The sequence below is a fragment of the Takifugu flavidus genome, chromosome 1, assembly GCF_003711565.1.
Source record: "Takifugu flavidus isolate HTHZ2018 chromosome 1, ASM371156v2, whole genome shotgun sequence".
NCBI classification, from domain to species: domain Eukaryota; kingdom Metazoa; phylum Chordata; class Actinopteri; order Tetraodontiformes; family Tetraodontidae; genus Takifugu; species Takifugu flavidus.
In genome coordinates this window covers 21,768,480-21,782,840 of record NC_079520.1, presented here as the reverse complement: position 1 = coordinate 21,782,840, position 14,361 = coordinate 21,768,480, and the positions used below count along the sequence as shown (strand labels likewise).

Genomic DNA, 14,361 nt, shown 5'->3' with positions numbered 1-14,361 from the left:
TAGGGGCACAGGAACCCCTCCACTGCAGTAAGGAGGTTGGTCAATAGACCATGTGTTTGTTACTTAACATCCATTAGACTGGGTAACACAATTTCTGTTGAGTTAGGTCTGACATATGCTATTACATATGAGAACTTTTTTGGGCAGGAGTCCAAAACTGATCTTAGTTTTTCTCTATCAGGTTTTTGAAGTATAGGATATCCTATAGTTCAAAATATTGAAAAAGGTATTGAGAATAGTACTGATCTATTGGGAGCTGCACACACCTCTCACGGCACTGTCTCAATTGCACAAACAAGTTGCTACGTCCAGTCATAATCAGCTGACAAGTCTTACAGCTAATCAGTGGAATTTTGCTTTGCTCTGGAGAGTAAGCTGCGGAGAAAAAATCTTAACATGCTAGAAAAAAACTGACTGCAATTTTGGAATCAGCATTTTAATTTCAGTTTTAAACAATGTAACCCAACAGAAGTTTTTGTTTAACACTAGAAGTCCCAGAGAGCGGCCATTTGGCCTTTTTACCTAGAAAACCCACAAGACGGCCAATTGGCCCCAAGTCCCCCCTGTGGACACTCATTTTGTTATGGAAATGTGGCTGTTAGTGGCACACGGCCGGAGCCACTTGAACCTGTGTGGGGGAGGGGACATACCTTACAGCTCAGGAGGTTCTTTTGAGAGCAAGCTTTAGTTGTGAGATGGATAAATACCTCAGTGAACATAGCCATAAAGACTTAAACTGGACTATGAGCTGTATGCAGTGGAAAGGATCAACAGGAAGGAAGGGATCAACACACTGACATTTATTGTTAAAAAAAACAAAACATATTTACAAAGAATGAAAAAGCAACTTTTTCCCAGTTTTGGTGTGGAGGGTTGTTGCAGAAGTAATTGTTATTTTTGTGCTAAAAATAGTAAAAAAGAAAAAGAAACCCAAGCATATTTACAAAGAATGAAAAACCATGCATTATGAGTGAAATACATTTGAGCAGTCACTCACAATCCTGGCACTGCCATTGCTCCTTTCGACATTTCCCACATGTAAATCGGAAGCAGTCAACACAGCGCACAGTTGCATTATTGTCCCTACATTTAATTTTAGCCTGACACTTGGCTCTTTTTCCTAGTTGTGGTGTGGAGGGTTGTTGCCGAAATAATTGTTCCTTTAGGGTCTTTTTCTTACCCAAGTGGGTTTGAGCCAACTCTCTTGCAAGCTCCAGCAGGAAATCCACCCGTCTCTCCTGCCTCCCGGTGCATAACTGATAGAGCACGTGTGCATTCAGTGCTGCCATATCTATCATGTTATAGAACACTGCTACTGGCCAGCGCCGGTCATTGTATCATTGTAGTTTTCTCTGTCAACTGGACTGGGTTTCTTCCCTTGAAGACATTTCGCCTTCTATCCAGAAGGCTTCTTCAGTTCTGAGTGAATGTGTTTTTATTCCTCATTCTCTGTAAGGTGTGACCCCCTCACCCCACACACTGCCACTAACAGCCTCATTACCATAACAAAATGAGTGATTAGTGTATTCGGGAAAAGTGGTCAGGCCAAATGGCCTCTGTGTGGGTCTTCTACGTAGACAGAAAAATGCTGGGACTTCTAGTGTTAAACTGTTCCCTAATGTTATCATATCAATTTATCAATCAATCTTTATTTATATAGCGTCTTTTACAATCAAAATTGTTTCTAGGTGCTTTACAAAATCCCACAGCCTAACCCCAAACAAACAACAGTGGCAAGGAAAAACTCCCCTTTAACAGGAAGAAACCTTGAGCAGGACCAGGCTCATGTAGGGGGACCCTCCTGCTGATGGCCGGCAGGAGGGGAGAGGAGAGGAGAGGAGAGGAGAGGAGAGGAGAGGAGAGGAGAGGAGAGGAGAGGAGAGGAGAGGAGAGGAGGGCAGGGAGAGATCAATTGTTCTTTAGTGACAGGTTATGTACCCCGGTCCTACAAGGTGGCAGTGATTAAGCCATTGCTTAAAAAACCATCACTGGATCCGGACATACTAGCAAATTATAGGCCGATATCCAACCTTCCTTTTATCTCTAAAATTCTGGAGAAGGTTGTGGTGACTCCACCACCTGCAGAGAAACAGCCTGTTTTAGATGTTTCAGTCAGGCTTTAGAGCTCATCAGAGCACAGTAACAGCCCTTATTAGAGTTACTAATGATCTTCTTATAGCTACAGATCATGGACTGGTTTCTATGCTGGTTCTGCTGGACCTTAGTGCTGCTTTTGATACAGTTGATCACAGAATCCTGTTACATAGATTGGAACATGTGATTGGGATTAAAGGGACAGCAGACTGGTTTAGATCATATTTATCTGATACATACCAGTTTGCTCATATCCATGGCATTCCCTCCTCATACAGTAGGGTTAGCCATGGAGTTCCATAAGGTTCCGTACTTGGACCAATCCTTTTTACCTTGTACATGCTTTCCTAAGGAAACATTATTCGGCAGCATGGGATAAATTTTCATTGTTATGCTGATGACACTCAGCTATATCTATCCATGAAACCAGAGGAGACAGAGCAGTTAGCGACGCTCCAGACCTGTCTTAAAGACATAAAGTCTTGGATGTCTTCAGACTTCCTCCTCCTTAACTCTGGAAAAACTGAGGTCATGGTGTTTGGTCCTGAACCTCTCAGGGATAGATTAGATCACATGATCACTCTAGATGGTATCTCATTAACATCTAGTCTATCTATGAGGAATCTAGGAGAATTGTTTTAACAAAATCTCTCCTTCAACTCACACATTAAAATAGTCTCAAACAATGTACCCTCTAATTTTTCATGTGTCTGAGCAGACACACAAGTTCCCTGAGCACACTGAGGACCACTGTGAGCAACATCAGAGGGCCATGCCCCAGTATCAGGCTTGTTCAATACCTTGGATCATAGCAAGTTACATGGCTTATTAAAATAATCAAATGACAGCAGCACATAAAATGGAAAAGACAAAAATCTTGTTGTTCATGAGATGTGTACTATGTTATATGTGAGAGTCCTGGAAAAGGAAAAAATCTCACTCAGTTTCACCGCTTGTTCTTCTATTTGCACATACTCCGACAGACATCCCATCTTAAAAGAACCGCATTTCTTTTTTACTTTGGCTTGATGAGTGGATGTGGCTCTGCCCATTCGTTTCGCCATGATAAGGGATTAGCATTTGCGTCTCTTAGATCCGCTGCACTGCTGTTAGCTAGCTAACCTGCACAGCGAGTAAAGGCAGGGCACATACGCAAACACTGTCAATGCTGATTGGCTGCGTAGCGTAAGTGAACTGTATCGGATTATTGGCTGGACACCTGTCGCTCATTGAGTTACGTTGCGAAATGGTACAGAAAACAATATTACTGGTCTAATTAACTAGATTATATCAATTCTAAAATTAGATCTTAATTAATACGTTTCTGTTGAATTTTATTTTGTGCGCTGCATAGATTTTCTTGTGCGCTGAGTATGTGCAAGCAGTGCGCGATTGCACAAGCGCGCAGCTTAAAGGGAACATTGGTCTCGAAGATCATTCCAAAGATCATCGCAAAGATCAGGAAGCTACTCGTGTTGTTGAAAAGTTAGTCTATGCATTTGTTACTTCCAGGCTGGACTATTGTAATTCTTTATTATCAGGGTGTCCAAACACCTCTTTAATAAGCCTCCAGGTGATCCAAAATGCTGCAGCCAGAGTTCTGACAGGTATTGACAAAAGTGATCACATTACTCCTGTGCTGGTGCCTCTTCATTGGCTGCCTGTCAAATTTAGAATAACTTTTAAAATCCTTCTTCTGACATACAAGGTCCTCAGGCCTAGCTCCATCCTACCTGGAGGAGCTAGTGACACCTTATCATCTAAATAGACCGCATCGCTCTCAGAATGCTGGTCTACTTGTGGTCCCTAGAGTCTCTAGGGGTAGAATGGGGGGCCGAGCATTTAGCCACCAGCCCCCCCCCTGCTGAAACAGCTCCATTTCCAGGTATGGGAGGCTGACTCCATCTCTACTTTTAAGATTAGACTTAAAACCTACCTCTTTGAAAAAGCTTATTGTCACTAATTCTGTAGTTCCAGTTACTATCCTAGACAGACAAATTATCATACTTAGGGGGTCATCTAATCATTAGGTTAACATTTTAGTTATGCTTCTATAGGCCAAGGCTGCCGGGGTCCAGAAACATGATCACCTGACAGGCCTCTGTCACCCCACTGGGAAATGGTCTCCTCTCCTCTCTCCTCTCCTCTCCTCTCCTCTCCTCTCCTCTCCTCTCCTCTCCTCTCCTCTCCTCTCCTCTCCTCCTCATCACGTAGACTAGTGATGTTATTTCTTGTGTAGTTTTTCTGCCCCCCCCCCCCCCCTTCTGTATTCATCTACAGGTATTGCCACCTTCAGAGCTGCATACTGACCTCCGACCCCGGTGACCCACTCAACCTGACCCTACCGGCAGCCTACTTTACTAAATATAATGTATTTCTGTATGTACTCTGTGGACTATGTGTGTCTATTCTCTCCTCTACCTCTGCTCTCCTCTCCTCTGCTCTCCTCTCCTCTCCTCTCCTCAAAAGATGCTATAAAATATATGCTATAAATAAAAATTGATTGATTGATTGATCTGGTCCGGGATAGATCTGCCTATCATCAAAACATCCTTCAACAGGTGTGTTGGGATGGGATCTAAAAGGCACGTGGTGGTCTTGGATTTCTGAATTAGTGACGACGCCTCAGAAAAATATATAGGACTGAAGGAGTTTAAGGGCTCATTGGAGGCCCTGTATGTTCCCACAGTCAGTACATCTGGTGATGGTCCAGTTGTTGTCAAGAGATTATGAAATGATATTGGGGATTGTGGCTGGCGCGCGCGTGCGCGCGCACACACACACACACACACACACACACACACACACACACCACACACACACACACACACACACACACACACACACTTAATTACGCTTCTAAATGTAATGCAGAAATTTTTATGACATACTGGCAAGAAGCTTTTGTAAGGCATCCTATTAAAATGGGTTGACATATCATTTAGAAATTAGATGCAATGTGTCCCTTCCTGTTTTGCATAGGTCTGTGCCTGCTCAGACAGATCTTTGAAATGATCACATCACACTTTACACACATTACTGCAGCTCAGAATGATGATAAAGCAGGTCAGTCTGTATCAGTCAGGGCTTAGAGGTTAAACAATGAGGTGGAACCAGTTCATTCTTCACTGCTGCTGTAGCTCTGTTTTAGCAATAATATACCTTTTTTATAAACTTACAGGGTCTGAGCTTTCAGTCTTGACCACTGATTTTTTCAGACTTTAACACCCTTTTGATATAGTTCAAGATCACAATATATGTTCTTTCATAGCTATATGTTCTGTAGATTTTTTAACATTTATTATGACTTTGGAACTATCTCCGAAACATATTTAGTAACTTGAGACAAAGACTCAACACACTTGTTATAAACAACAGGTTGCTTGTTGTGGGAGAGAGTAACTAAATGGGATTGTTCAATGGAAATGAATCCAAATCAGTTTGCAGATGTGCCCTGTCATTTTTTCCTGTGAAAGGGAGCTAATCTACCGTAAAGACATGGTAATTTTCAAATTTTCACATCCAGCAACCATTCATCCAGGCCATGCTAAATGATTCACAACAAAAAGTCATGATACATCAGTTAATTAGTAATTTTAATTATGCTAATACTATATGACCTATTAGCATATGACAGAGAGGATAAACTGAGTAATTGGGTGATAAATTAATTACATGGACTATATTCTGCTCATTAACAAATCTTAATACATTTATATTAAACTTTTAAATGGTTGTACTTTTTTTTGTCCTTTAACGTGTATTCAAATGAAAATACTGCTCCATATGGTTTCTATAAATTAACAGAAATTTCACTTCAGTACAATTTGTGATGACTTTTTCTCTCTTTTTCCTGACCATTATATCACTTGGGGGGTCACAAGGAGAGTGCTGATGCCTATCCCAGCTGCATACGGGCAAAAGCAGGATAGTAACCAGCTCACTGGTCCTATGTGAGCATTTGGAGGATTGCGAACTTGCTCAAGAGAACGTCGGCAATGCTCTAAAGGTGTTTTGGCACCTCCCCATAGTACCAGCCTTCCATCTTGCCTTGAACTGATTTGTATTTCGAAAAAATATATCAGAATTCTCATTTGAACATTTATCTATATCAGGGGAATGGTTTTCCATTCTGAAGGAAGAGGTTATATTGTATTTGAATGTGCGTGTGTGTGTGTATCTCAGGGGCAGGAAAGCCCACCCTCCACTCTCTGCACCCCCAGTCAGTCCCTTTGTTCTGATGATGTATGAGACAGCATCTCCCCTGGACTACCACAGGAACATGACAGTGTTGTTGCACTGCTGTCCCATAATGGAGACTGATGGGACAGCTCCTGCTCTCTTCACTTTGTCTACAACTGGAATTAGGTTGGTGACACTACAGGCTCTCACTGGGCCCAAGGACAGGTTTGGGAGGGGTGCTCATTGGGAAAGATTCAGCGTGATGGTGGCTCATGTCTGTCTGCCATGCCCTGGCGGATAGATGGATGGATGACATATGAGAGAATGGTGGAGTGGACAGACAGTCAGAGTCCTGCACAGGTCTTTGTAAGCTGTGAAAAAGTGGAGTTATCCTGGTTCCTGTGTGGCATTCCTAAGATGACTGAGTTCATCATCATTATCTTTGGTTTGAGCATTCAGACTAACAGGTGGGAGCAGCTGAGGATGTTACATAACAGCAAACAAATGAAAATCAGCAACATTACCAAATAAATGATTTTTGTTAATGGCTATTTTAAAACAAACACATCTACTTTACGCTGAAATATAACTAATGCCCGTATTGTAAACAAGTCCCCACAAAATAGGTCTATATAGAGTTATATATTACAATTATTTTATTCTTTAATTGATTACATTACATACTGAAGTTTTAGCCTTTTTTTTCTGAAAATACCTTAAAATAATTCATGATACAATCAGCATCATTAACTGAATGCCTTTTTTTTGGTCTCATATGGATTTGGTCTGTCACAATGAATTTGTTAAACTAATTTTGTGTCATAATGATTGTCACTAAAGTAATTTTTTTTAAGGATATAGTGCACCTAACAGGAGGAGGAGGGAACCCACAATAGAAACACAAAAGAAACGAAACATGATAACATTTCAATTTTGGAATTATTTAGATGTAAAAATAGGGGGACATAAAACTGATTAGGTAACTGATATTGTGTATTGCAATTAGATTACAAATAGTAAACAAATTATTAATTAGAATATTAATTCATGTTTTGTTTTGTTTTGAAATATAACATTACCAAAGCTACGAAATTAAAAAAAACAAACATTCATCTTAATAGACATAAACTCTTCCAAAACAAATCTAAAAAATAAAAAAGCAAACCCCACACATATGATGTTTATTGTTCATATAGTGACAGATCCAGTGGTGTGGAAATATTGGTTATGGATTTGTTATAGTCCAATTTATCTCTGTTTCTACTCTGATAACTTCAGGTCATCTCTAAATGACGGCTCATTTAATCGTAAACACCACGGCAAAGCTGAAAGAGGACCAATTCATCAGATCTCTTTATTGGTATGTGTGCTTTTATGGAGGAGTAAAACTGAACAGCTAACTGGTGCTCAATATTGATTTTCCAGGCTTTAGATTAGATTCATTTTGAAAACTTCTGTGGTTAGTTTGGGCTCACAGTTCACCACAGCAAACCTTTTAACACAGGCATTGTAAGAAGAGCTCAAGATGTGATCAGGAGTCTTACTTAAAAACATTGGCCCTTAAAAATTAGAGCAGCACATATTCATTTAAAAAACAATCATTAAAAGAAGAGTGCTGCAAACCCTAATAATGAGTACATGTATTGTTGCTTTATTGTATGTTTTTTAAAAGAAAATGATACACAAATGTTACATGTAACAAAGTCTAGGTAGGTTGTCATTTCAAACATGACAATAAAGAAGGCATTATTACAGCAATCAAGATAGATCATGTATTTATTGTACATGTGGCTACATCATTGTTTTATTATTTCATGACTGGCAAGATTATATTGTACCTCGCAATCTCTAATAACAATAGTTAAAGCTTTAGCGACATCTAGTGATAATAAATTGTTACTGCAATTGATAGATAAATAAGAAAAGGCAAATTCAAACAATGTATCTAAATCGTTTAAATATCAGGTGCTGGCCAGTAAGAGTTATCTTCCTACAATCTTCATACTGCTTTTAAATCTACCTCTAATTGGGGAACATAATGCTAAAGGAATATCCTGGTGATAGATGAAACACCTTGACTGAAGGAAAATAAAAAGCACAAATCTGTCAAATAAATAAATAAATTTGGCAATGCCATGTATATCACATTAAAACAAAAATGTCGTCTATTTGAAACCAACCTTACAGGTGAAAAGGTGTGTTTTTGGGTCCCCATGAGGCAAAGCCACTAAATGATGTTTTTCGGATGCACAAAAACAACCCAAAAAACAAATCAATATAAAGAAATGAGAAAAAATTACAATGTTTATAATCGCCTTTAAAAACAAAGTTGGCAAGCTAAACTACAACAATAATTACGAACAGTTTTTAAAGCTGTATGATCCGACCAAATCCCAATCACATAAACTATTATACACACAGTAAATACAAAAGGATACATTTCAGTGTCCTCGCCGCCGGCTGCGTCAGCGGAGTCACCTGGACAAACTGTCCGCCCACGGTGATCCACCTCTCCACCAACATATTCACCTGTTCGTGGCCGATTTTTTTGGCCCACAGCCAGAGCCACCTCCTCCACACTGTGCACGGAGCCCCGCTCACACTTTCACTCCATGATTTCTATTCAACCCGGCCGCCACACACACTCACTCGCTAAACTAATATATATCCACGAAACACCACACTAAATCAAACTATATTCACCAGCATTCACTCTCTCTCTCTCACACTCACACACACAGGGATAGAATAAGGAAAACAGCGCTTTTGCACAATTCCTCTATCTCTCTCAGGCTGTTTCCGAAACCACACACTCGTTCCCTATTCACTACTCACTACATGGGGGACATGGATTGAGTGGACTACGTAGCGCACTCAATTCAATGTTAGCTTTCGGACACTACGGCGCACGTAAAGTGACGTAATGTTGTCGCATAATAATAACGAACCGGTCGCCGGGAAAAGTGGCCAGGTGCATTTAATTATTTTAACCCATCCGAAACATACCCAAACACATTCAGCGGTCGTTTCTTTGAAAATGCAATATTTTACCCTATTATTATCTTTATATAATAATAATCGATTAAAATATTAATGTCAATAATAACATAACACTTCCTTATTATCTAAAATAATTAGTGTCCAGTGACATTTTCGCACCATGACATGATGGTACATTCTCAAGTATATATATATATAAGTAATAAAGGAATTTTACATCACAAAATGGCTCCAGAACTAGTTTTCATTATCTTTAATATTCTTTTGCTGCGATCCCGCCCAGACTACTCCGAAGGACAATTTTCATTGCATGCTGTACCATTCTGCACAATGTGTGCTTGCGGAATGGTGACAGCATGGAACCCTCAGAAGAGGCACTTGGGTCAGATGATATTGGTCAAATGCAGCCAGACCTACAATGTGGAGAGCAAATTCGGAACAGACTCGCTGCTGCCCTGTCAGCACCAACCCAGCTCTCCAAGACCATGATCACATTTAGGACTGGTCTTCATAATCCAGCGTTTTGGAGCATGATGTCTGTTGAACCTAGCTGGTTCCTCTTAATTTGAATCATTTTTGTGTTCCATTTTTGTAAATAGTTATTAAAAAATCCCAATAGGATAAATGCAATTTCTTTATGTGTGTGTGTGTTTATGTAAATAGTTTTCTTTTCAAAATCAAAAACTGTATCAATTTAAACTTTGAATAAAGCATTTGTTATCAACCATATGATACGAAGAAAGCAATCTTTGATGGAAGTTAACTTGATTTAAACAATTTAATATATTCTTTTTTACATTTTATTGACCAGTTTCTGTAATAGATTTACAAGTGTCTCCTCCCTGGATTCCTCTCTTGTTGCCCTTTCCTCGGCCCTCTCCAGCAGCTCCAGGACTCTATCGCACCGCTGGCACTTGCGTTGTGCTGGCCCTGGTTCCTCCTCCTCTGTCCCTGACTCTCCATCAGGTCTATCTGGGACTGAATATGGGGAGCCTGACTCAGAAAAGGAATGGCTCTCCCCCCAGGCTGAGGCAATGAGGCATGGGGGCCAAATCATGGGCCTGCCACCTATTGCCTCATCCACGAGAGGGAACTATTTCCACTTGTCAGCAGTGACCTCCCCAGATTCAGTGCCAGATCCTGACGGTGGTCTCTGAAGCTCCTACAAATAGGGAATAAGTAAATAATTCAAACAGTAATGCAACATTTCCTATAATTATTAGTCTGTTACATTTAGACTAAATTTAAAGCAATTATTACAAACCTTGTAGGTTTTTTTAAGGTTCTCCCACTTTTTTGCTGCTCGTGCTGGAGTCAGCATTTCATTCAGGCCAATTTCCCTCAGCACAACTCTACAAATTGGAACAAGGACATAAACAAATTGCAGAAGTCCATCAGTTTAGTTTCTGGATTGTGATCACACCAGATTCCAAGTTTCAGCAATAAAATACAGTCCTTAATAACATTTTGCCACCACCCACTCCCATCCTGCTGCAGCAGAAAACCTCTTCCCGGAGAAGAGGTGGTCCTTCTCCATCCGGCATCGGATCATCTTACTAATGTCATCATCACTCCCTTAAGAAATCAATTCAAGCCATCAGTCTGCGTTATATTAATATCACTCCTACAGTACCTTAAATTTGCATTTGAAATGCACCGACTCTAGCAAGGTAGAATTAAAGCGGTACGTAATCTAATAAAATGCTTATAGTCGCGCATAAATAAATAAAGGCAAAAACATATTTAAAATGGAGGCAGCAATGTTCCGCTAAAGTGAAAGAATTTTACGCTCTTGTAAGATATGTGAAACAAATAGCATATAATAATAATAATAACATAATAATACATACATTTAATCTCTCCTCGTTTACTCGCCATTGACAGATTATCACGTGATACCGTAAAGGCTGATGGGATATATTACCGAGTTGGGTGCATCGGTTGTACACTACTTTTCGCAGTGCATTGTGGGATACATTGAGTGCACTACATAGGGTACAGCAATGCTCACTACAATTCGGACACTATTTCAAAATGGCGTCCACACTATTGAGTGCACTATATAGGGGGTGGTTTCGGAAACAGCCGAAGAAGAAGGAACGGAAGAAGAGTTCAACATGGCGGCGCCCGTGGTGTTGAAGTCAGGACGAGGTATTACTTATTACTACTACTAGCTCATGGAGTTTTTGTTTTTATCTATCTATCTATCTATCTATCTATCTATCTATCTATCTATCTATCTATTCATTTCTTAACAAATTAGACCCAATGTTCTCACAACAAATGACAAAAAGCCCAAAGGTAATGCCATCACTAGAATTGATTAACTGTGACCTCATAAATATTCAATTTCTTAACGTCAAATGCTGCCTCTCAGTGATTTCTAAAGTGTGACTCGGTCAGAAATGGTTTACTTAATGGGATTAAAGTAATTAATCCCATTAAGTAAACCAATCCCATGGTGAGGCCGTTTATTTAAAATCCTTTGATTCCGATTTCGACTACAGTCCTTGTCTGCACCGCGGTAAAGATAGTTTTCAATATTGATGGAGGTAGAAGTCTATTGTATGCTATGGTAACTATTATTTTGACTTATTTTTCCATTGAAGAGATAGTGATATATATATATATATATCTAGATATATATATATATATATATATCTAGATATATATATATATTAAAAGACAGACTGTCTATATATATATATAATATATATATATATATATATATATATATAGATATATATATATATATATATATATATCTAGATATCTATCTATCTATATATATATATATATATATATATCTATATCTATATATATATATATATCTAGATATATATATATATAGATATATACACACATACAAGAGAGCCTAAATTTAACTTTTTTCTTGACTCCTGGTCACATTTGAGGGCCTGCTTTGAATTAATATAATTATTAATGCGTGTGTGATTTCTTAATTTTCAGATTTTTTTTTTCTGAAACCTAACAGTTAAGAAAGGTAAGAAGTTTTGTTTACTCATCATTTTCTCACTGTGCTATCAGTTTTAGGTCTCTTTGTGCCTGCTCAGTCTTTTTTTCCAAACTCTCTGAGGTTTGCCTCAAAAAAGGCTGGTGGAAGCAGTAAAAACCTAGGAGGACAGAGTCCAGGAAGGAGATATGGTTTCAAAAAACAGGATGGTAACTAGTTCTAACTACTTTCTTTATTTGCATGTAATACAGTAGTTGTGCTCTGAGCTGAATTACTCCTCTGTATCAGAAGTATATTGAAATATTCTATGACCTTTTGGAAGTGTTGGTGATATTTGAGTACTCATGGTGACAGAGAGTTCTTGATTAAGAAAATTGTGACACTGAATGTATCCTGTCACTTGAGTCAGAAATCACTGAAAACACTGAATTGTCCTACCTTGCATCTTTCCTGAATTCATAATGACTACACAGTCTGTCTTTTAATTTGCTAAAGGTAACTTTGTCCATGCTGGGAACATCCTTGCAACACAGAGGCTGTTGAGATACCACCCAGGAGCTCATGTAGGTAGCACTGGCTCTGTCTGACATATTGAAGAGAGTAATACTACTAATGTTGTCATCATACATCCCTACTTGTAGGTGGGAATGGGAACAAACAATACCCTCTTTGCCCTTGAGGATGGTTACGTCAAATTCACCAAGGAGGTATACATTCCACCACCACGCAGCCTTAAGGCCACAGAGGTAATAACCAAGCTGCCTAAAGGAAGTGTGCTCTACAAGACCTTCATCAGTGTTTTGCCAGTCAAACAGGATGAAAAATTTAGACTTGTGGATAAGATTTAAGATGCATTTAATTGGACTGGGATCAGTAATCAGAAGGATTAGTTGTTGACTGTGTGAAATCCAATGAATCATTGTTTAGAAAGAGAGGCTCAAAGCATATATATAATGCCAGACCCTCTGGCTTTAGTGAATGAAAATTGTAATAGTCAAAAATGCAGTTACATTGTTTTTTCCAGTAATGTAATAGCTATAACAAATATTTGATTTTGTTGTTATTGTTGTATCTGCTGACGAGCACCTTTCATCTTGACTGTACTACGGTTCAATAAAAGGCCCTATTAGCACTAATTAAGGAAATTCTTTTGTTAATTTTTTTGTATTCTCTCTGCTCTTTCACTGATTCTTATAGGTTATTAAGAATAAAATAAATTCATTTCACTGGTCAGTCACCTCACATATGCGTAAACCTGGCATTAAAGGTGTCATCAGTGATTCTGAGCAAAAACGCAATATTCTTACAACAAAACAGCTTTTATGCCCCATCCCCTCGCCAACTACTGACTGGTGCAGAATGTTTCTCTGAGCTTTTATGGTGGCCTGCAGTGACAGTTTGTGAGGAAAGTGTGATTAGATAGTGTGATTAGAACTACACACAAGCTTTTACAAAGAGGAAAGTTTTAAAGCCCAATCTTATAATTACAGAGGAAGGCCAGCCCGGAAGTGACAAATACATGAACTATCTTTTCAACATCGTGCTGGCTCAAGCTGAGGCTGGAGTCCCAGCAGGTATAGCAGAGAACCCCCATTTGGGTCATGAAAATGGTGAGGTTGTAGCTGTTCTGATGTGGGTGAACCCGAAGAAACCTTGACATAGGTCCAGTTTGGAGAAGACTGTCGATCTGCGGAATTTGGCAGACAGCTTCCCAACTTGTCAGGGACCACTGCTTTATTTAACAGGGAAGAAAGGACAAATTAAAATCCAGCACATGACTACAGAAGTAAACGTGTTGGAAGGCCTGGATGAGCCAGTACCCTATTGGACCTTAGATGTCGTAGAAAATGCCGGTCCAGCAAATTTTGTCAGATTTGTAAAAGATAAAATATGTGAGCTTGTGTTAGACACAGCTGAATGCCACGATCCACCTACACTGTATGTAACCATGCATTATGGAGGAATGCCAGATCCAAAGTATGACAAGAAGTTTGCTCAGCTACCAAAGACAGTTACGGGTGTGGCACAAGATGTCTATGTTCATGATGAAACTGCAGTGATAATGGTAAGTTGCCTGCCATCATCAGCAACAGCTTTGTATCACCTTCCAG

The 14,361-nt window shown here is 39.3% G+C and overlaps 2 protein-coding genes and 1 long non-coding RNA gene across 3 annotated transcripts in view; 2 read left to right on the top strand and 1 right to left on the bottom strand.

Annotated features, from left to right (window-relative positions):
• reep3b (receptor accessory protein 3b) overlaps positions 1–14,361 on the top strand; it is a 269,693-nt gene that overhangs the window by 77,035 nt on the left and 178,297 nt on the right. The window lies entirely within an intron of this gene.
• The window catches only part of LOC130539435 (uncharacterized), a 92,213-nt gene that overhangs the window by 63,269 nt on the left and 14,583 nt on the right, over positions 1–14,361 (bottom strand). The window lies entirely within an intron of this gene.
• LOC130539321 (39S ribosomal protein L27, mitochondrial-like) lies at positions 11,269–13,386 on the top strand. Its single transcript, XM_057057591.1, has 4 exons — positions 11,269–11,427; positions 12,325–12,459; positions 12,746–12,813; positions 12,892–13,386. Exons 1-4 carry the CDS (start codon positions 11,394–11,396, stop codon positions 13,096–13,098), a joined length of 444 nt encoding a protein of 147 aa, XP_056913571.1. The 5' UTR covers positions 11,269–11,393; the 3' UTR covers positions 13,099–13,386.